Source organism: Anomalospiza imberbis, chromosome 4, assembly GCF_031753505.1.
Source record: "Anomalospiza imberbis isolate Cuckoo-Finch-1a 21T00152 chromosome 4, ASM3175350v1, whole genome shotgun sequence".
NCBI classification, from domain to species: domain Eukaryota; kingdom Metazoa; phylum Chordata; class Aves; order Passeriformes; family Viduidae; genus Anomalospiza; species Anomalospiza imberbis.
Genome location: NC_089684.1, coordinates 1,936,469 through 1,961,225, shown reverse-complemented (window position 1 = coordinate 1,961,225; position 24,757 = coordinate 1,936,469). Strand labels below are relative to the sequence as shown.

The following is a 24,757-nucleotide window of genomic DNA, read 5'->3' as shown; positions in this document are numbered from 1 at the left end:
ATTCAGGTACAAACTACTTCTTGTTTACTGAAATAGAGTTCTTTGTCATTTGGTTCACTATCTTTCCTTGGTAATTGTACATTATGTTGATATTACCTCCTTTCTTTCATGTTAAAAGCTCAGTACAACATCCACGTTTAGAGGATTTTAGATTTTTGTTTTGATCACTTGAGTAGAAAGAGGAAAACAGACATATATTTCAAGCTACATGGTTGTTTCTGGTCTTAAAATTAAAGATCCTCTCTAAAACATAAATATAACATTTTCTATGTTTGCAGGTTTTGGAGGTTGATCTCTTTTCTGCTTCTATTGCAGCATAAAGCTTCTAGTTCTATAGATTAGGAAATCAATTTGGTCTTGAAGCAAATCATTTCAGTGAAAACCAGAGTTTTTCCTATCTCTATTTTTCCTAACAGAAGCATCCACTAAGGTGAGAATTTAGATCATGCTTTTTAATTGCAGGAATAAGAAATGAATAGCATAAAAGTGATTCTAAAAATAGGGTAAAGTATTCATAACCTCTTGAGGTCAGCAATTGTGTGCCACCTTTGAAGGCTGGATTTTCCCTTTCTAGTCAAATACCCATATGTTAATCTTTGCCCTGGAGTTCTCCCTACACCCTGGACAGCAAAAGATATTATCTCCTCATGCAAAATTACCAAGAAATGCTTACAAATCGAGATGTATTGAATCACTAGCAAGGAAATTCCTCAGCATTTCTATTCAAATACCTGAAAAAAGCTGAGTAGCTGACAGATCTTTACAACGAAAGGACTTTGTAGAATATCCATTGTCAATTGAATGGCAATAAATAATGTGATTTGCATAATGCCAAACGCACTTTATCTCCTGTAATTACAAAAAAAAAAAGTGGATTTCTTAACTTTTGAATAGAGATGCTGTGTCTTTTTTTAATATTGAAATATAGAGACATTCCAATATGTTTATGAGATATTCCAACAATAAATAGAGATAATGGATAGTTATTTCAGAAATAGTGTGATACATGCTGCTCTGCAACAACTTGCCAGTTTATACAAATATTTGCCATCTAGTGCAGCCCTTTGCAAACCAGTCATTCATGATAGAGCTGTTTATGTTGTGTGAGTGCAAGGAACCAAAACAAAAGCTAGTTTTATTTTATTCATAGTGGCTTTCTCTGCAGATTTGGAGTCAGTATACAAATAATCTAGCTTTGCCTACACTTAAGGGAGAACCAAGCCGTGTTCAGGTCAGACTGGGTGTGCCTCAACCTTTTACAATGGCAGTCTTGCAGCCCAGCATACCCTCACCATTGCCCCCAAACATGATTTGTCTTCTTTGCAGGTGATGCATCTTGCTTTCACCACCAAGACACTGCACACATTTATTGACTACACCTCTTCTATTCTGGAAAACTATGGCTCTAAATTTTATCCAAGGTCAGAGATGAAATATGTGAATGCTGACAGTGTAGTGGAAGGAATCTAACTTGGAGTGTGGGGAGGGATTCTTACTTGCCTGATTTCATAGCAAAGAACTGCTCATGGCAAAAATTAATTATTTCTCTATGAAATTGTGGGTCTTTTCATATTTAATACCCTTTCCTGCTAAAATATTCTTCAAAGCTCAGAAAAAAATTTTACTTTGTTCAAACAAAACTTTTAATTTGTGCAAAATTTTTATTTTATATGTTGATTTACCAGAATTTTCACCATTTTTTTTTGCTGGAAAAAATGGATCTTCTCCATAAAACCCACAAGTGGCTATTTAACCGGGTATTAGGGTAAGACTATCTATGTGATCAAGGTAAAAGCAATTTTAAAGAAAAATGCCCAATATGTGTTCAAAACGTCCAGCACAGCTTCCCTAGGGGCAAATTCTGCCTGACCAAGCTAGTTGACTTCTAGAATCTACTGATTCCACATCAGTGGATAAGGAGAGGACCACAGATGTAACTTCTGTAAAGCCTTTGACTTGTGTGTCCTCCAGCATCCTCCTCTCTACATTTCAGATAGGTGGATTTGACGGTTGTACTGTTTGGTGGGTGAGGAATTTGTTGGATGGTTGCATCCAGAGGGTAGTGGTCAATGTCCCAGTGGACATTAGTGGTAAGTGGTGTCCCTCAGGGGTTCATACTAGGACTAGCATGGTTTAATGTTTTCATCAACAGCACAGACAGTAGAATTGGGTGCACCCTCAGCAAGGTTGCAGATGACCCCAAGCCAAGTGGTGTTGTTGACACAGCTGAGGGATGGGATCCCATCCAGAGGGACAGCTTGATGACTGGGTCCCTAGGAAACTCACAAAGTCCAAAAGGCCAAGTGTAAGGTCCTGCACTTACACCCTAGTGTAAGCCCCACTAGGGACGCAGGCTGGGGAATGGACAGATCAAGAGCAGCCCTGCCAAGAAGGACTTGGAGGTATGCTGGTGGAGGAGATGCTGGACATGACGAAGCCATGTGCACTCACAGCCCATAAAGCCAAACATGTCCTGGGCTGCATCCAAAGCAGTGTGGACAGCAAGGTGAAGAAGGGCATTCTTCCCGCCTGCTCTGGTGAGACCCCACCTGGAGCACTGTGTCCAGCCCTGTGATCCCCAAGACAGGAAGCACATGGACATGATGGAGCCCAGTATACGGCCATGATGATGGTGAGAGGGCTGGGGTACCTTTCCTGTAAGGAAAGGTTGAAGAAAGGCTGGGATTGGTCAAGTTTATAAGATAGATGAGGATACAATTTTTGGCAGGGCAATGGTATTGAAAAGAGGGCTGATTTAAGTTAGATATAAGGAAGAATTTTTTTAGGATGAGGATGGTGAACTACTGGAGCAGGTTGCCCAGAGAGGTGGTAGATGCCCCATCCCTGGAAACATTCAAGGTCAGGTTGGACTGTGCTCTGAGCAACCTGATCTAGTTCAAGATGTCCCACCCAGCTCATTGCAAAGGGGTAACCTTTAAATGTCCCTGCTAGCCCAAACTATTCTATAATTCTATAGCATTTTACATACACTTTACAGTCACATTTGCACACACAATATATTTTTAGTGACACAGTTGCAACACAGCAAGGATGCACACAGAAATTTCACATAACATTTCAAGTAAGATTTTCATAATTTAAAAATCGCATCCTCTAATTTGGAAGAAAAAGCTGAATATATTTCAGCAATGGTTTAGTTTTTTTCCTTTATTTCTCTCCCTTTTCCCCTTTTTGTTTCCTTTTCTTTCTTGGTGTTGCTAAGAGCACATACTATTAGCAACATAGAAAGGAGCCTGATTTTGGCAGACGTTTGTTGAAATCTTTGAAGGGTATGTGTCTGCTTTTTTCTAAAATACACATGATCTGATCATACAGAAATTGTTACTCCAGTTCTTCAGTTCTGTGAGGAGAGTGAGAAATAATGTGAAGTTACAGTGAACCCATCTGGTCAAGCAGGAAAATCTGGTTTAATTGCTCTATTGCCAGAAATGTTAAATCACTTCCTGGGAATGCAATTCATTTGGAACATATGGAACTCATTGGAAGGTCTCCAGTGAATTCAAAACTGTACTGAAGATGAGAGCGTTTCTCATAAGTAACAATCATGTTTTCCCACTGGGCAGCATGTAAGCAGCATGTGTAGCTGTATTAACAAAAAACTAAACAATAGGAGGACTGTCTGAGATCTTGTTCAACAAGATTTACTCATGGTTTACTTTATTTTAAATTTTCAAGAGATGCTATGTCCATTTAGGCTTCTTTCCTTCAGCATTTGAGCGGCAAAAGAATGTTCTGATGAAACTTTTAGTTAATTTTACATCTTAATTCAGAAACACTGCACTCTAGAAAACAGATACTTGAAAGCAATCTACCTCATTCTACCTTTCAATTTTCTGGAATTTAAAGTGCTTCTTCATCCTACTAAACAGAAGTAGAAATTTTGTGACTTCCACATCTGCCCTGAGGCTTGATGATTTTATGTATTTCCTGCACTTAAACCCTAGCAACCTTTAAGACTGCCATTTAATAAATTCACTAAAATGTATATTTCATTGTACATCAACATGTGTTAATAATCATCAATTATAAATACTCTATATTTCCAGGAAATAAATTGATGTGACCAATGGCATTATTAACAATATCCAAAACCGATAAGCCAATATGAACAAAAAGCTACATGTTGATGTGAATGATGATGACAGCATTTTAGGAACAGTTCATTCAGGCTAAAGGCACTGCCAGTGACTCGCAGTGCAAGTATAAACATAGCCAAAGTCCACTCAGGTCTACCATAAAGCCAGCAGAAAATGATCTTCTCTATTTGTCATTATCATATCCCCATGGAGTCCTGTAACTGCTTCCCCTGAGCTGTTCCTCTTGGCTTTGCATTTTAGACCTTCCAGAGGGTGTCCCCATCAAATTGTTATCTCTTTTCCATGACACAGCTTATGATTTCAGTGCAGACACTCTTGGTTGCCACATCTTCAGCCGCCTCAGTGTTCTCTAAGCTTTTCTTAGAGGAAGCCATCATACCTTTTCTAGCTAACAAAACTCAACATTAAAGTGAGATGTTAACGTGTTCCCATCTTTCCCTCTTTTGTCTTGACCTCCCATTTGATTCACACTAATGTTCTCTCTTTCTTTCTTGTGCAATTAAGGGGTTTTATTACCTGTTTCTTAGCTTCTTTCTCACCTTCTCCTCTTTACAAAGTTCTGTCTTTACAAATTTCCTTCTTGGACTAATGTGAATAGTGAATCTGAGCTTTTCTTTCTTATTTTTTTACTTATCTTAGCCAGTGCAACCACTTAAGTGTGGGAAAGATGAGAAAAAACACATACTCATTTTCAAAATTATATAAACTTTTTATAAAAATTGATATATTATACACTTTTTCTTTCTTTGAGACTAAGACCTTGATGCACTCTGTGATTTATCTTTGGCATGTTAATTTTCCTCAGTCTATGTTTCCTCAGATTTTGTTGCATTACTCATCCTTCTTCTGAACAAATATATGTTTGTAATAATGCAAGGAAAATGCTTTTCCAGCAAGAGGCTATTTTTGGTTTGAATAATATTAGTCTGGTTGTGTAATATTTTTGGATGTCAAAATCAACCAATGCACATTTAGCCAGACAGAGTACAGGTGAAACAGAAAGAATCACAAAAGGCATAAATTAATGTTAATCATCTAAGACATGTTCCAATAGAAATTTTGTTGAAATTTGATCCAGAAAGTTCTATAAGCACTATTGTATATAACAGAACAAATCAAATGAAATTAAGATTTCAAAGTCTGTTTTGAGAAATTCTATAGCAAGTCTGAAGCTGGTTGGTTTATTTCTGTCCATCTCTCCCCTTGTTCTTTTTCTTTGAATCTGCAGCAGGAAAATCTGCTGAATAAAGACTAGGCTAACATAAGTGAAAAGGAGGTAAAATTGATACCTTAACTCATGAGGCAGTTCTGCATACATTGCGTACCCAATTCGATTTCTCATCCAGCCTTTCTTAGCTGTATCCTACATGCACATTTTAAAATTCTTTCTATATGTTTGACGTCTAAATTTCACTTTCCTGTTCATTCAATCTATAACCTAATTTTTTAGGGAAAATGCACTCAGAAAGTTCTTAAATATCAGTCTGAAAGAAAAGCATAATATGAAAACAAATTTGCATCCATTCAAAAAAAGAAGTCTCATACAATTTTCTATTACTTGTCTCTGAAAATTTACACAAAAAAAAGTAAGAAACTAGTATATTATAGAACAGCGCATATTTGAGCCTACAGAAGAAAGATTTGGCATTTCTAGCTAATCTTCAGCCACATGGATTTTGTCTTCCTCCCTCAAAACTATTAAGTAATTTCCCAGTGGAATTTTGTGATCATGTGTTCTTAGGATGATTATTTCAAAATGTAATCATAGGAATATCTTATTAACTCCATCTCCTCCCTTCTCTCCTAGTCCTTTCTAGTGGTAATTACTTTCACAATAGTTTATAAGACATTCCAATGGGAACTGTATGTTTCTCTTCAGAGTGCTTAACACGGTGAGACCGCAGTTTTTTCCAGATCTCCTAGACACTCACAAAATTTACCTCAAGATTTCATAATGTTTCCCTAATATTACGGCCATCCTCTAAATACTCCCTAATATTTTTTAATAGTGGTATTTTTTTTTTTTCTTTCAGGCTATGCCAGTTATTTCAGAGAAGGAGAAGGCTGGTGAGTAAATATTTACTCATTTTCTCATTTCCTTGTTGTATTTGTTTTTGGAATACCCTGTTACTTAACTAAGTGATAAAAGACAGGCTTCAACTGCGGGCTTTCAAACGTATAGGATTACAGATCTGACCAATGTCTACATAAAGGCTATCTGTTGTTTCCTGAATAGGGTAATTTCTCTTTCTAAAAAGCAGTCCAGTTTTCTGTGTCACATTAATAAGGATGTTTGAAACTGTCCTACAAAGCTGAATTGCAGCTGCTCCATACACATCAGTATTCCTGTAGTTGCTAACTCATGATTTGGTGTTAACATGTAGTATGATTTATTAGATGTCTCAATTAACAAACATGGATGCAAATGGGTTTTCTCAAGTCAGTTGAATTTTACTTTTGATTTGGTGTAATTTGACTTTTGACTGTCTATCTTTATATATGGTAAGAAATTTCAGTTACCTGGAGTATTTCCCTGGAGATAGTAACATTTGTTTTGGCTAAGTACTTCCAGAATATTGAAAATTTGTTTTTCTGTTCTTTTCTGTTATATGTGTCCTCTGAACACTCTCTGTGCTTTGGTGTTGGTATGTGAATTCTATTACTGATTGCCTGCTAGACACTGTCAAATTCTTGTGATAAACACTAGGGAACTCAGCACTATCTCTCTTGAGAATCACTGTTGGTTGCTTGTCTTTTATTTTAATTGATAATTTGATACTGTACTTTGAATATAGCTTGAAAAATACCTCAAAATATCCAAACTCCACCTGGCATTCAGATTTATGTCTGATTTTTATTGGTGATGTTTTCTTGCATTAGCCTTTTTCAGATAGTTTCTTTTCTTTTGCTTATTAAGGGAGAGGAATAGGTTAAAAATTGTTTCAAAGAAAGTCCACAGTAACAGTCAGTACTGTAAAAATGTTGGGGCTATCTACTCAGGATGTTGCTACTTTAGCTGTTGAAGTTCAGAAGTAATTCCTAAACTCTGACCCACATTTAATAAGATTTTCCTTTATAGAATTCATAGGCAGCATTATTTGGTGTTTCTTTTTCTGAGGTTGTAAATTATGTCAAAACATGCAAACTGATTATGACTGGTCATACCATTTGTAGCTCATTTGAAATAAAACTCAAAGATCTATGCTTACTTTTTTGGTGTCAAAACTACCTATCATGTCAGTGTTGGTTATGATACAAAATGAATGTATTTTTGGCATACACTTTATAACCTGCACATATGCATATGAGCCTCTGTTTTCCTTCTTTCTGGTCAGATTCCTGTGCTGTGTTTTTCTGTGGACAGTATTATATTTAATATTACAAATATTAAGTGGAACTTCATGCCACATGATGTCAGTTTGCTAACATTTCCATGCACATGAGCACAAGCTAAACTGAGAATGAACATGTGGTTGCCTTTTAATCGGTTTTGGCTTTCATTTAACTCTACAGCTCAAGAGTTCCTGAGATTATGATGAGTTATTTTGCAATATTATTAATGCATGAGGGAGATGATTATTAAGAACAGGCCTAATCTCTTGGTTCTAGGGGCAGGAAGTGTTATTTTAGTTAAGTGCAACTGGATCTTGATTCAGACAGTCAGATCCCATGCTTCACAAGGTAACTTGCCAGTGCTTGATCATTGCTGCTTTCACTTCACCAGAATGACATTGCCTATAGTCATGAATGACAAAGACATACCTAAGGTGTGAAAGCCTTCAAAATAATATAACATATTTTCTTGTCTGCTGTGAGAGAACAAAATAAATACTAATTTTGATATTTATTTGGAAATACCAACAATCTCAAGTTTTCTAGTTTATACTATCACAAGCAAAATAAAATGTATCACAAAATATTACAGAACAAAAATAAGTTGTTTATTTTAATGCTGGAAAAGCTAATAATTTCATAGGCAAAGAGACTGAATGACATTGTATTACAATTGGATAGAAATGCACTCAAAATTTATAGTGAAACATCTTTTCTCATTTTGAGAATTTAAACTACTATTCTCTTGTAAGTCCCTCTTTTCTACTTACACTATTTGATTCCATCTGGGGCTGGAATATGAAATACAAGAAAGTAGAAAGGTTATTATTACAATGTTCCTGGTTTAGAAATTTTATATATACAGAAACGAAACCCTGTTTTAACAAGACTCTCTATTCTGTAGACTCCAGATACCTTGATATTTTCAAATGTTTTCCTATAGGCAACCAAACACTTAGATCCTTAAATGGACTAAGCTGCCTAAGCAGCTTAGAAGTTCACACATTACTGATTACAACATTTTTTAATCCTTGAAATTAAATATTTTTTCAGTTTTATGTATTTTCCAACAAGCAGTAAATTTTGACATCAAACGCAAACTCCATAAGATGGAGTACTTATGAAAAAAAGCCAAAACACTCCCATACCATTTTTAGATTTGGAACAAAGCCAAACATCCGAAAACATTGTTGCTTTTGTCAATTAATAGCTCAAGAGTTGCACAACAATTTTTTTTAATAGTGGAAAGCGCCGTAAAACATGGAATTGCAAAGTGCCTTTGGGAAAAATCTATAAATGATCAGTATATTGAGCAGAACATTGGTCATGCCTAACCACGTACACGATTGCTTCCACTTGTGTGAATTAGGGCATTGCAAATGATGTACTGTGGCATCAGCTACTTCTGAGTAATGCACTTTTAAGAAGTCTCAATATTGTTGACATTTCTGGCAATGTTGAAAAAATAAATCTTTCAAAATAATATTTTGAGGTAGAGGTTAAGATCAAGCAGTATGCACAGTCAGAGAAAATGGTGGCTCAAGCCAAGAGATGACTCAGGACTAGTAATGTTGGCACCTACATTAAGAATGCAAGCCAGAAACCAGATTCAAAACACTATTTTTTCAGATTCATCTGTTTTTCTTTTGAGTAAATTACATATTTGCATTATGCTGACTGTTGTGATTTATATTCTCCAATTCTGTCCAAAAACTGTGAAGAAATTTGAAGGATGGAGAATTTAGCACGCCTGTCAATAATGGAGGTGTCTGTGTCAGGGTTTGTAGTGTTGACTCCATTTATAGTCTAAAAATAATCAGCATCTGAACCTTTGGTTCACATGGCTGTGTATCAGCATCTGTTTTACTGAGGTAACTCACATAGGAGACTTCATGAATGGTATTGGTTAACTCTCCACTAACTGTAGACTCGAGACAGCTCCTGACAGAGATACCGACATTCCGTACAATGAATCCACTGTGAGCTTCTTAATTCAGGGCTAACTTCTGTTTCTCAAGCAGTGTTCCCAAAACAAAGGTGAAATGACTTTAAGTCAATATTAGAATTATTGCCTAAATCTCTTTGTGTACCTGCTTCATGCTTTCCCAATTTATCCTCAAATATTTGTAGGGAATAGTGAACTCTGTTTGTGGCTTAGAAACATTGCTACAACAGAGCCAGTCTGAGAGGCAAAGCAAATATCCACATCTGGTCACAGACTAGCAGAGCTTATTTCTCTTGAGGTGATGGAACTATGTGCTATCAATAAACAGGGCAGAAGGTTTAGTCTAGACCTAAACAAATTTTAAGTAAATATTAACACCGTTGGTCCATAATGTTCAGCATTATAATAAATAAGTGAGAATAGCAATTGAACATGCTTTTGAGTTTTTATGACTCTATCAAAATATTCCCTTGTGCCTTAAAAATATACTGTGGGAAAAGTGCACAGCCTTTTTGGGGAAATCTCACTATTCTTTCTAACTAGTAGGTTAGAGAGATCTATTTCAGCACAAATAAAATGTCAGTCCATGATATGTAGGACAACAGATTTGATAGCCCATTTCTCATCTGTGTTTTGATAATCAGCTGGCCAACAGGGGGATAAGACATGAAGCACAGTAAAAAAAAATCAGTGGATCTCTTGCTTGTATACAGTTCTTGAAAGCTCCCCAGTGTCAGTATTAAAATATGGGCCTAGCAGTGAACAACTCTTTTTTTTTTTTCCTGCATCTATTCTAGATTTTTGGCAAAGACACTATTTAATGAAGTACAGTTCTATTCTCCTTTGGTGTTAATTTTCCTGGCTGTCTTTTGATTCAGAAGGAAGACAAATGCAGAGATGATTAAAGAGGCCTTAATGGCAGGGTTTTTCCTCTCACAGGCTCTAATTGTCAGTGTCAGGCAGCAGAGGACACTGGGTGCTCAGCCCCATGGTGAGCTGAGCTGCAGAACAGGAGGTGATGGAGTGATGACAAGGTGGGTCAGCTGTCTGTGAGAACTCACAGCAGGAGGACCTGGAAAATCCAGTACGACAGGTTCACTATCATGTAACAAGGCACATAAAAGACCAAATGCTTGGCTCATTAGGTAGAGGTCTTTTCATTCCATTTAATTTAACTGCAGCTCTAGTCAAAAGGGAAAAACAATCTTCACTAGATTTTACAAACATATTCTAGATCCAGAGAAAGCAATTTTTTCTATGAGCAGTATTCACTAGATGCTTTGTTTTCATAAAGTCATTAAGGGTCCATGCATATATAAACTGTTTTGAACCTAGAGCAAACATTACAAAATTCAATTTGGCTAGAGGATATCAATTTCCACATAAACTGGAGAGAAATACAAGGTAATTGGCACAGTTACTAGTTTTCTGGCTGCCTTACAATAACTCTAGCCAGTATTGTGGAATAAACTAGGCAAAATGAATTATTAATTGTTCCATTTAGCAAGTGTTTTATCTGGTTTTAGTAGAACAATCTTACTAGAGTTTTCTGAGACCTTAGTATGAAGTACTAGCTTCTAGTTAGGTAATCACTTTTTTTGTCAATATTGCAACAGTTATAAAATTTGGTGTTTGTTTTCTAAATAACAATTGCAAGTGAACACTTACTTCAATCTGTCCTACTGAAAACCAGTTCTAGAAGCTCTGCCAGAAATGCATGGATGGCTACCAAACACTAAAAATTTTGATAAATATATTTTTATTCTATTGCTATTCATTTTATTACTAGACAAAATGATGATGCCAATAGATACTGAAAGCTGACCTCTCGTGCTAAGATTCCTAATCATTCTTGGTTGTTTAGTTTCCTTTATTTTTTCCTAAATGCAGTAAAGTAGCTGATGTCAGGATTTTTGGTATTTGATTTTTAGTGGCTTATTAACCACACACTAGTGTAGTTGTTCTTCTGAATAAATTACTTCACTTTTAAAAGTCATACTATATTCGCTGGCATGTGGACATAAACATACAAACTTTAAAATCCACATAGCACTGTGTGAAGCCAAAGGTGCTGTTGAAATTTTCTTTACTTTTTGGGGGAAACAGGAGGTCCTAGGACTGCAGCTTTCGTATAAAGGTCCCCTTTAAACCATGCTAAATGCACCAGAAGCAGGGTGATGCCTAAAACTCCTCATGGTTGCCTGTAGTACATGACTTTGCTAATCTTAAAGAGTGAAGGTTAGGGCCAGGTAGTGTGAATGTGCTCTGAGGGGAGCCAGTGCTAAGGCTGTGCACCATTGGAGAAGGACACAAAAGTTCAGGTACCAGCCTGGACAGGAAAACAGGTGTTTTATGGAAGGAAACTATTTCTATTAAAAATTTTATAATGATCAAGTACCTCTGCAGTATCTGGGAAGTAGCAGAACCTGTTGTGCATAAAATTCCTTAGTCAGCTTCTATTTTCTTTCCCCACATACTTTGTGGAGAAAGTATGAGCCATTAGTATGGACCTGCTTTTGCATTTTTTGAAAGAGCTTCTTAAATCAAAATATGCTGTTCTTATCTTCAAAGGAGTTTTATTTTTTCATCTCTTTAATATAATCTCATTTATTTGTATCTTTAAATGCTTAGACAAAGAACCTTAACTGAATTATTTCAGGCTAGTAACGAGGCTAGGCCATTATTTTTACATTGTATTATACATACATATACTTTATCATACACTTTAGGGTTTTTTTAGTCATAATATCTTTCTAGGCTCCTCAATGTGTTTGTTAATTGTGGAAACAACTCTAAATACTTATTTGAAAAATATTCAAATATCCTTTTTCATTTTAGAGGAGACAAGCTGTGCCCAGGTGCCTTATATTCCTTTGGTGAGCAATCAAATCTTGATTTCTCTGCCAGTTTAAGTAATAAAATTACCTTATTCAAATAAAGATAGTTCCCTGATAGGAATAAAATTTTATATAATACCAGCTGAGTGATTACTGCTCCCAGCCATCATGCTAAACCTTTCAATCCAATGTGTTTCTAAGGCAACATGTTCTTCCCTATTTAACGCAAGTTGCTATCATCACAGAAATTCTGTGATTATAAAAAACCCCAAGCATTAACATTGAATTATTTTAAAGACACTTGATATTAACATTTCATTACAGATTGATATATTGTAAGAATGTATCTCATAACAGACTTCACCACCAATTAGTGAAATACAATTAAACAAAGAATCACTCTCTTCATGGAGTTATTCAAAGAATAACTCTCTTTGGAGGCTCTTACTCCAACTTTCTGTTTAAGCAGGCCAGCCCTGAGTTCAGACTAGATTGCTCGTCTTCGTCCAGTCCAGTTTTGAACACTTCCAAGAACAGAGCCTGTGCAACCTCTGTAGGTTATGTGCTCCACTGCTCCACAGAGGAGACTTTCCTGATGTCCAGTCTGGTCCTTTCTGGTTTCAGCTTGTGCCTCTTGGCTCCTCTGTTGTCATCCTCACGTGCTCAATATGAGGAGCCCAGCTCCATCTGCTTGTTGCCCTACTGTGAAGTCCTGGGGAGCTGCTGGTAGGACTCCAAAAGCCATCTCTGCAGGCTGAACAAGTCCTGCAGCCTCAGCTCACAGCCCAAGTGACCCAGACCCTGACCCGCTTGGCTGTCCCCTGCATGTCCCTTTTATCAGCGTCTTTCTTGTGTTGGGAGGATCCTGAGGCTGGACTCACTGTTGCAGGTGTGGTCTCACAAGCACTGCGCAGAGAGGGATAATCCCTCCCCTCCATCTACAGGCCATGCTTTTACTGATCCATCCCAGGCTGCTGCCAGCTCATTTTACTGCCAGAGCACACTGCTGGCTCATGCACAGCTCACTGTCTGCCAGCACCCCAGGGCCTTTTCCACAGAGCTGCTCTCCAGCCAGTTTTTATCATTTATTTATCCACCCTTACAGACTGTAAAATCCCAATTTACAAAAAAAAAAAGTACTGTGGAAATTGTGCTCTTTGTTGTCAAAACAGAAAATAGAGCAGGAAACCCATGAGATTGTTACTTTCAGCCAAATTCAATTTTGTATTACATTATAAGTAGTTATAATATGTTCAGATTTTAGAACACCACCAAAGAGACTGTAAACTGGTACTCAGTATATTCTGGTTAGTGTCATATAATTAATTTTAATCAAGTGGCTTCTCAGTATAAAGTTAGGTATCAGTTACACTGTGACTCGGTAGCATTTGTATTACCCAGGCCACATTGTAGTCTCTTTTTGAACTGCACATCAGAAACATTCTAAAAGAGGTAGTCCCTGACCAAAAATAGCTTTTAAATCAAACATGATCGAGTTGTTCTTTCTTCCCTTTTTTGGCTATAACAAGTGTAACGGAGAATGGTGATAACCAATTAATCAAGTTATTTCTAGGCTAATTTTCTTCAGACTGAGTTCATGGCAAAGACCTGTGTTGATTCAATTGAAATATAAACTAGTTCACTTGGTCCTAATTGATACTGACATGCAGTCGTGAGGTTGTGGTTTCCAAAGTAATGATGTTACTGTTGATTTGGAAATCAGGTGATGGTCTTTCTTTTACAGTGTCCAGACATAGAGGCAGCTTCTGAAAAGAGGAGGTGCCTACAGTCAAATTTTAAAATTAGCTTTTGACTAAATTTTAATAGTTATTTAGGTACCTGAAGATGAAAAACAAGATCTCTGTGATACCTGCTAATTTTGCACCAATTCCCTGTCAAGGTTACTTCTGAGCAGTAAAGTCTGCACGTGGCACAAAATTATGATGACAACCTAGTCATTTCTGAAAAATGTAAGATGCTCTTCTTTGCTTCTTTGGGCTCGTAGACAACATTTAAAACATCTGTAATATATTATGCTCCTGTGTTCGTATTTGAAAATAGGACTTTAACTGCTGAATTGTTTCAGAGTTGTTGAAGATGAACCAAAACAAAAGTTGAAAAAATTTAAATGTTTAATATTAAGAGCTTAGAGTACTTAAAATTAAATGTTACAAGATAACCTATTTTTGTGTCCAGTTATAAATTCATCATTGTCAGTGAATTTTTGACTGGAAAATGAAAACTATATAGTTTTCCTAAAATTTCTTCCCCCTTTTAGAAGATGTCAGACTAGTGCTTTTTATACAGAATGCCCTTAGGACTTGAGTCTGGCCCTGTGTTTTGAACCATGGATCCAGTCTAGCATTTGTAGGAAAATATCTTTTAGTAGCCATTCAATGAGCTGTTGCACAATCAGACAATAACAGTGCATGATGTAGAAGACACTGTTCCTGGCAAGCTAGTTAGAGGAGGATTTTCTTCTTCTAACTTGGAAGTGGTACTGGCTTTTTCAGTCACAGATTTAATACCAGCCATTCTTTTCAACAGTTGGTTTTTGCACCTCATCTTTTTATTTATTTTTTTTTTTGTGTCCCAGTACCATACTGTACATGTTTTATCACTCTGTGTTGATAAACATTTGACTTTTATATGCAATTGCTTGTCTCTTCCTGTAAAAGAATGAGAGGACATCAAACAGAGGTGGCAGATTCAAAACAAACAGGGAGAGGCAATCTAGAACTGAGCTGTGGAGCTCCTCACCTCAGTAGACTGCAGATGCTAAAGTTATACACAGCTTTAGAAAAAAATTAAACAAACTAGTAACAGAGAAATTAATTAGTATAACCCTTTCTTCAATAAAATTAACAAAAGTTCTTACCAATGACTCCTGCAGGACTTACCCAAATCATAATTCTCTATATACCAAATCAAAACTTGTCTAGAATGCAAAATTACTAATGCATTCTCTAAATATTGAGTTTGATTTTAATGGGTCAAAACTGGTATTTGTAGTAAAATTATACTGAATATTCAGTCTCAGCATGTACACTGAATATACTTTTATTGCATGGGTCTTTATTTTGTGAGAGGCATGGTTTTCCGCTAGGAAACAGTATGAATTATCCACCATCAAATTAAGAATCCTATATAACTTATACAGCAACAGCAAAAGACATCTACATATTAGGAAACTTTCTATCAAAAGCTAGAGGTATCTTAAAATTTGCAGAAAACCAACCAATGATCAGAATAAAGTCAATGCCATTCTTCAGCTTAGTAAATTGCAAAGAGAAAAATATGAGTGCATGTGATAAAAATATAAAAACACAAATAACTGAGGAACATACTAAAAACTGTTGAGATATATCTATATATAGATATATAGATGATATATAGATGATATATAGATGATATATAGATATATAGGAATATAGGAATATAGATACATAGATATATAGATATATAGATATATAGATTGCAGTTGCAACCAAAACTTGGCATAATTTTGTCTTTAATGAGGAAATGGACATTGGAAAACTTATCAAGAAAGTTTCCAACCTAAGAAGTTGCTACATGTATTAACTTTTGCAACACATTTCAGAGGCATCTCCAGAGAGGCAATGGATGCCACACTAGACAAACTAAGATGAATGAGAAACAGACGTCTTTTCATAAAGCAAATCTGGATTAAAATCTTCAGCAAAGTAAATTGCATTTATTTATATTAAAAGACTGGGAGATAAGAAATGAGCCATGATTTTTTTTCTCAAAATAATCATTATAGCTTAAGTAAGTTAAGCTAACTCTACAGCTCCATATTAAAAATTCCACATCTGGAAAATCTTTGCTTCATCTGTGTAGGGGTTTCATGCTTTTTGGTGCTTTGTTCACCAGTTCCCATGACTCTAACTTAAACCTCTCTCTTAGGGGCATTCCAATTCCAATGGAAGAGCATTCCAATTCACCTAAAGATATAGTGATAATTTCATTTCCTGAGATATATTATTTAAGCTTCCTTACCTGTTTCCCTAAAAAAAAGCAAAATGAATCCTCAAAAAATAGAGCAACTTAAAAAAAAAAAAAAAAAGGACAATGTATCTTGGAAGTATGCTGCAGTATGGACAATTATTTTAATAGATTGAAATGAGATCAAAAATTGTAATTGTCAAAGATAACAGAGGAGTACATTTTTTGTTATTGTAGACTTCTAGCTGTTTTTAGCAAATAGAAGTTTAGACACACCCCAGCACCAAAATCCCCTGTTTGCCATGGACCATTCACAAGCAGCGCTGCTGCTTAAAATCTGAATTAAGTATCGGCCAAATGCACAGAGTGCAGACAACCAGAAAATAATTGCCTCCTGTATTCCCTTCTGGCTGTTTCCTATATAGTGCTACACAATTGCTTACTCTTTGCCTCTGTATTTAGAAATCCAGGAGATAGATTTAGAAATATAATTATGACAGAAACAAAGCAGCACAACCAAAGTATTTCCAAAACTGGGATTTTTTTTCCTCTGTTAAAGGAGCTGTGGGCTGAGTCGCAAATGTTTGTTTCATATGTATTGTCAGAAGAAGGTCTGGGCTAAATAACAAAGTAACTGGAAGTGCACACATCCAGTCAACCAAGGTTTAAAGGGCGCCTGTTTCAAGTACATAGTCACACAGCAGCATCTGAAAATGTAAATTAAACAAGAGAAGTACTCAAGTACAGACACAGAGATGTTCTAGTTCTTTAGTTATTATTTTTCCTGCTTGAGTTTTGTCCCATGTCATTCAGTAGTATTCTAGAAGAGACCCATGAATGCTTGGAAGATAAGAAGATCCAGGTAGGAGATTCACACTTACTGTCATTGAGTGGTCTGGATCAAAAACGTCAAAGAGATTCATTCATTCTGACATCCTTTGTCTACCACAGACTTCTCCAGGTTTAGTCCTTGCTTAGAGAATTCAAATAAAAATTTATGAGCAAATCTTCCTCTCAGTGGAAAGATCTTTAGCCTCTTGTAATGCATGGAAAATACACCTCAGTGAGATTCTAGCATAAAAACTTGAACCACTGCTTTCACTTAGCTCTTCTCTCCACTTTCCCTCCTTCTGACAAACTGCCTTCAAGCTTTTTACGTTTGAACTTCTGCTGCAAAGGAGATTTAAGAAATTAATTTTTTGTTTGTTTGTTTAGGGACACTGGATCTGATAACTGCACTTTTGCCTTTTAATTGTTTACCTATCATGCAACAGTTACCAGTTCAGGAGGGGAAAAAACAGTGAAAATTAGCTCTAATGCTGCTCTGTTACAAGTACCTGGAAAGTGGGGCACAAATGACTTTCAGCTGCTTCCCTAAATGGCAGGGCAAGGTAACCCCTGGCATAACTGCAAAGAAAGGTGTGACTGACAATGGCAGGCATTGGCAGCTCTCCCAAATTATGCTCACTGTAGAGCAGCTTTTTGTATCAGTTTGCTGCTCCATGCTCCCCCTCCTCTGGGGCAAACCTGTGGAATGGGCAGAGTTATGCTGAGCCATGCTTAGCACCTGCCTCTTATCTGTCACTCCCAAACCATGCTGAGTTATTAGAAAGGGGTAAGTGGAAGTCACTGTAGCCATAATTATAGCCTGCATGCAAATTGTTATCTGCATGAATGCTCGCTCTATCAGCAACCTAACAACAAATTGATGAAACTTGAGAAAGCCTCTGCGTGTGACAGAATAAAGAAGCTCAGGTACAGGGCTCCACATTAATTCAGTAGAAAACCACCCCACTTTTAACATGCTGACCCTATCAACACTGAGGAAGCATTGCCTTACCAATGTCCTCACACAGCAGGAGTCCAGATGGAATTTGCTTTTATTTCTAATGGACCTTTGAACAGCAGATCTCACTGACAAGCAGAAGATTTCACTGATTCAGTCAAGTGACTATCAAGTGAGCTCAAAAGCATATTACTTTCCTGAGCCTGCAGCAATTAGACACTCACCCATTCATAGAATAGTCCTTAAAGAAGCAAGAAAAGTATGCTGTGTTCTCTGGTTTATGCTATAAATAGTAAAAATTTTGGAGCAAGTTACCTTGATCAAGAAGAAGTTAATTTATATTCCCAGACATTAGAAATATCCCTATGTTAACACAGAGACCATCAGCTGACCCTATATAACTGTAACTGAAGGATAAAATAATTTCAGAGGAGCGCTTAACACCAAACTGAAATTTAAAAGCTGCCAAAATTTTAATTAAGGTTTATTCCTGAAGAGCATCAAAATAGATTATAGTAAGAAAATCAAAGAGGCATAGTTCTGCTCTTCAATGACATTAGAAAATAGGTATACCATTATGATTAAGCTAGCATAATTCCTGTAATAGCTGATTAACTGATTTTGAAAGTGCAATACAGTATTTCTTATTTCCTACTTTGCCAGCTGTGGATCTGCTGAGAGAAACACAGTGCCTAACTTGCAGTCCAAAATCAGTAAATCCTTTCACATTTATCCCTGAAAGGACACACACTACTCTGTAGCTTAGGCTGCAGTGCTTCATGTTGAGAGCAGTATTAATTCATGAAGGAATGTGCTAAACCTCGTAAGTCACTGATTCATTCTTACTGAGACTTGGTTAGATTTCCTATCCACCCTTCTAATTTATCTTGGACATTTTGGGACTTTTTGGATCGAACACCCAAATGAATTTCATAAAAAATAGGGACTTAGTTTCTACTTTCAACAGTCAGGACTGAGCTGGACTGCCATCCACAGGCCCTTCAATTCTATGCTCCTTTCCAAGCCATTCTGTCTTTACTGCCTTACCCCAAACATCTCCTGATGGATTTTCCCAAGGAAGGCCTGTGCTGTTTTCAGCCTCCAGTTCCAAAGCTGACCCCAACTAGCTTGCCAGATCTCTGACTGTGAACTCACATCTTCATTCTAAGGGACAATTAACTCTTCTAGAATTGCTAAAGTTTTTTAATTAACCAACCAGTTTTTTGTAGTGTGCCCAGTATTTTTAAATAATATACTTTTTAGTTAGCTTACACAGAAACAAAAATAGCAAACCCAGCATTCTTTTTCTTGAATCACTTTCCTTACTTTTGTGATATATACTTCTGGCTTAACTCCAGTCATCTTGAATAGCTTAGGATATTACTGTAGGTCATGTTGTGTCACTTGAATAGGGGAGGCTTTCCAGCTCATTTTTCAGAGCATTTTCATATTCACTAGCACAATCATCAGAAAGCAATGACTCAGTCTATGATAAACTGTCAAAGTAAGTTTGTCTCTACCATCTACTGCTAAAGTTTTCTTGATGCCTATTCAACAATTCATTTCATTCATAGTTTCTCTTTGATAAGTTTCCATTCCTTCAAGCCTTTTCCTCCCAGCTAGGAAAGAATTCTAGTACCCCTGGGGCTATTTGTCATAAACTCTCCACCTGGCAAGATCGGACCAGAAAGCATACTTAGAGTCTGAACCAGAGCCTGGAATGAAACTTCCTCATTCAGCAGCACCCACAAAGGCTCACAAGCACATTCCTCTATTAGCATATATAGCAGCCAATAGAGTCTACTGATTCTCATAAAGTGGGTGTCTTGTATCCCTCGTCCACCTTTCCTGTGTGCATTTTTTCATGATTCTTTTAGTGTTCATTCAACATGCAACCAGGTGAGCACGCTTAATTATATTTTATATGGAATAGCTTACCAACTGGAAACCATGCAGCTCTTCAAGGGCAGCTGAATACTTTTCTTCGCATTCTCCCAGTGTCTATACTTCATTTTTCATCTCGTGGTGTTACAGCAATCAGCTGTAGTATGTTCAGACTCTAGGAAGTCTTTCTACCCGAAATGTTGAGATAGGCATCTCTAAAAGTTATCCTAATTGTTTAGCTACGTATCTCAATGTGGATTTGTGTTCAAATGCATGCTGTCAGTTTTTAAATGGAATTTATAATCTGGTTTAGAGTTCAAGCAATAATTCCTGGGTTTCATTATGCATGAATCTGCTATGTTTGCAAAATATATATATATCCCTCTTCATGTATTCAGTGGGCCAGACTGTGATTCACCTTAGCACAAATAGATTGAAAGTTGTAACTCCCTGAAAGAGAGCTTTGTTTTGAAGGTGAGTCACAGTGTTGCATCCCCAACTTTATTTCACTGCCTTCTAAGTTCAGGAATTCAACCATTTGCTGTAAACTGGATCATTGAAATTATTCATATTAGGTCTATTTTTTACCCTGTGTTGTTTTAATGAGCTGACTTTCAGCAAGCTGTGCAAACAGTCACCCCAGTACCATCTGTGAAGACAGATCAGATTTGGTGCAATAAGGGACACAGGCAAAAAGACTTTGAATTATGAAATACTTCTTGCAGCAGCCTTCTGCTGCAAGTGTCTTGGGAAATAAATGCCTTAAAGAGGCTGACAAGACTTAGAGAATTTGGTACAGAAATGTATTTAAATACTAAAATATGCCATTCTAATGGACCAAGAATTAGGACCATGTGGCTGCACAGCCATTCAGATGATACTACAACAGCCTCTGTTATTTAATAGAAACTTTGGAGTCCCTTCAGAAATTTGAGACTGTTACAGACTGTCTTTTGCAGACTAAACATCTCCCCTTCTACCCTCGTGTTTGCTGTTCTGGCCTATATGAGCTGCACAGACATCTCATCTAGACTCTTGGTGCATGTGGCTTGCCTCTGTTCCAGTGCCTTTTGTGACTCTCCAGCCTGTACTGTGCCCATGGCATTGGACCCTTAATCTGTTTCAGCTGAACTGATTTTTCTGTCAGTCCTTTAGCATTTCCAAAGTTATGTCACACATTTACAATCAAACCATGCCTTTACATAGGCTGTTGATATATTACCATGCTCTAGTCCTTCCTATTCTTGCTAAGAGCTACCATTCCTAACAGAGGTCCCCACCATTAACATCTTTTATTAGCTTTCAGGCATATAAAGATCATGTAACCTTGGTGCAGAGAGTGCTCTGCTGGGAACTGCAAAAGCAGTGTGTGTTTGCAGTAACACTAGACACTGAATTTCAGAATAAGTCAGCATTTTTTGCCCAACAGGAATCCAGCACATCGGTTCTCAGGCAAGGAGGAGCAGAGTGGACCTAAGGTCAGCATATGCTTACTGTTAATGCACAGCTCAGTTCTTTGTTTCAAGCTTCAGCCCCACACTTACCTGGCCTTTTTTGAGTTTCCTTGCTTGGTAGATGTTAGGAGTTAAGAGCTGGTCTCCCCTCATTTTTCTGAGAGCTCCTTTCATGGGGCTGTCATTGATAAAATAAATATAGTAATTGCAAAGGTTTGCATGACCTTTTTTGAGTTCCACAGATTCATTCATGTCTTTACAAACCATGCACAGCAATGTGACGAAGTCCATTTTTTCCATAAAAGGGTATGGAAACATCTAACTTTCAACAGATTATGAAGGTTTGCGACTAGCGTGAAGTTAGATCTGACAAGTGAGCAAGGCATTTATAGAAGAAATTACAATGTTTTAAAAAATTGATACAATTAAACTTCCTTGGTCAAATAGAAAAGATTTCTTTTGGATATATTTACATTTACTTCGTATTGCCTCTTAGAGAGAAAAAACCTATCTACTGAGGATCAAAATATGCAGTGGATTTTGGTGAGCTATACATGCTTAATACATCATAGGTAGATATGACACCTTGTTTTGGCTGATGATCAGCAGTTCTTTACTGAAAACATTGTAAAAAATGCATGGGCACAGATGGACAATGTACATATGAAGGTCTTCTCTTGAAATTAGAGTGAAAATACTTTTTCTGCAGTCTTCTCTTTCCAAGGCATGGTAAGCTATAAAAATGGCATCATTCCTCTAGATGAAGGCTAATAAAAGGTGTTTAAACTTTGAAGGCCAAAATTTAAAATCTAATTTATCTTTGATCTAAAATAATATTCAGTATCTGTCAAGGATTTAAAAACTTTCTTGAAATGTCTTTAAAATGATACATTATTTTTAATCCTAGGTGCTAGAATTTATTTTTTAGTAATTTGGTTGTCCAGATGCTGAAATGTTAAAGTTTTTACATAGAGAAGGAGGTTTTCAGCATCAAATATCTCGGTTAATTAGGTTGAAATGAGGTTAATTAGTAACAGAATCTAGTCCTATTAATTGACGTTCAGAGCCGTCATGACTTGATAGGGACAGAGCTTTTCAAAATTTGGTATTGAAGGACTTATATTAAAACCTGAGCTTTAGTTGCCCCTTTGGATTTTCTTATGCATTTTGATATATAGTTTATGTTTAAGTCTTGAACATTTGAAGTATATTTGTTTTATTCCTGACTTTTATAGAGAGTTATCCAAGCTCAAATTTTTTACCAGTACACTGACAGCTGCTCACTTCAAATTTCAAAGTCTATAATCAGTCTTTTAAGAAAAGTACATCAAGACTAGAGGGTTATACTTGTCTGCTGTACAAGAGTACATTTCCTCCTATAACTTGTTGTGGAAGTTTTCATTGAATGTAAAGAAATATTTAATGCCTCCATATGCAATTTTTCTAGTACTTGACTAAAGGGTAGTAAGTTGGGATTGAAAAAAATTAGCAACATCTAAGTTTTGACATCTAAACATGCCATCATTTCATTGCATCTTCTGAAGAATTTTAATGTTTCTCCTTATTTTGGTTCCTTATGCATAAAGTGTTATAGAGCACCAATGACATTCAAAAAAATCTCCTGGATATCTTTCAAATGTCTCCTAAAGACACACTTATTCTATATGCCTTCAGAAAGTTGCCAGCATCAGCAAACAGGGTTGAGCTGATTTTAAAAAAAATCCAGTATATTTTAATTAAATTTTCAATTATGACTGAAGTTTTGATATGACAAATTTTATGTCTGAATAGCAGGTCTTTTTTCACATGGAAGGGGTAGCAGGTTATCAAGGAACTACAAAACTTTCTGCGCAAAGCAAAATTGCTTTCAGAAGATATTCTTTCTAAAGAAGTTATGTACTGTGGTACAGATATAGGGTTCCCCTAACATTATATGCTGATCATTTGTCATATTTAATCTTTTTTTTCAGTTTTGATCTTTCTAAGTCCTATGTTTAAATACTACATTGAGGACTTGCACCACAGCTGATAGATGTGTCATTTGGTTTTACATTTGCACAGGGTTTTTCCCTTTGCACACACATATTTTTTTGTCCATGCACAAGCTCCACAGATTAATTAGCCTTAGTTTGGAGGAAAAGCATACACAAACACAATACTGTCCCCAGTACCAAGGCAGTGTTTTGAAACCTTGTACTACTTTAAAACATGTCCCCACTTTCCTTGATGTGCTTATGCTTTAAATATTTCTTGGCTCTTATCATTACTCTTCCCTTGCATTATTAGCTGTCATTTGGCTGAGCAGAAGAGGTTTTCATCTTTTCTTGTAAATCAAACTCTCTAGCCCCTCAATAATTTTTGTTGCTTTTATCTGCATCCCTTCAAAACTTGTTTATGTGTTTGTGGTACTGGAGAGACTAAAATTACATGCTGCATTTGAGAAGAAATTTATTTGTGCCAAACAGACTATGTCTGGTTGTTCTTTATGGAAATATTGAGAAATTAAATAATAGGGGTTTTTTATAATATAGATGCATAAAAAAATTATGATGAAAACTTCAGAAATAATAAAGAAGCAATTACACATATTTTATCACACTTCTCAGTGTGGTAATATTTGACATTATCCTTTCACCATTACTGCAATACCTTATTTTTAAAAAATAAGCCTTTAAACTATTAGCTTAACCTACCAATCTCAGGTGTAAGCCTTGTTTTCTTGTCTGTTTTCTTCAACTTCTTTGGGAGTGTTTTATTCCCTTCTTCCAAACACCACTTTTTCCCAAGGAATTTCTACATGACCTACTCACAAATAAGAAGTAAATTCTCCTATATTCCACCAGGTCTTTCATTGCTTCCCTCCCCCCTTCTGCTATGAAGCACTTAAAGAAATACTTGTACTCTCTTGATTCTAGTGCACATCAAGATGTGTAGGTAGTTTTTCTATGTATGTGCTGCAGCTGCTATTTTAAATACATTTTTTCAAGGCCTAATTTGGATTCTTTCAGAGCCATTAATACCTTTCATTGAACCTGAGTACAAGACTCATATTTCTTATTTTATTTAAGAGCTGCATAAATTCACTATTGTAATGATGTCTCTAAAAACTTTATGTTTACAGAAGGTAAATTGAATTTTAGATTCTCCGATGTAACCCACTTCATCATCTAGATATCTTCTTAACAAGAAAAGACAGAAGTATGTTCAGACTGAAGAAGAGCAGAGCAGATAATTTTCATCATATGCCACCATATATGTCTATTTTCAAAATTATTTGACAATAGAAAAACATGAGGTCATATATAGCAAAATATCGATCAGGCTGCCAGCCCCACAAACACAAGGGTCACATTTTCACCTTGCTTTTGAGACTGTGAAGTGTAGAGTTTACTAAACATATACTAACAAAAGGACCTACTAAAGTAATTTAGGGG

General features: G+C 36.4%; 1 protein-coding gene across 5 annotated transcripts in view; it reads left to right on the top strand.

Annotated features, from left to right (window-relative positions):
• DLC1 (DLC1 Rho GTPase activating protein) overlaps window positions 1-24,757 on the top strand; it is a 215,074-nt gene that overhangs the window by 81,028 nt on the left and 109,289 nt on the right. For all 5 annotated transcript variants that reach the window (XM_068186801.1, XM_068186800.1, XM_068186802.1 and 2 more), the window contains one exon: window positions 6,152-6,185. In XM_068186801.1, the coding sequence (XP_068042902.1) occupies window positions 6,152-6,185 (34 nt within the window). The remainder of the gene's footprint in view (window positions 1-6,151; window positions 6,186-24,757) is intronic.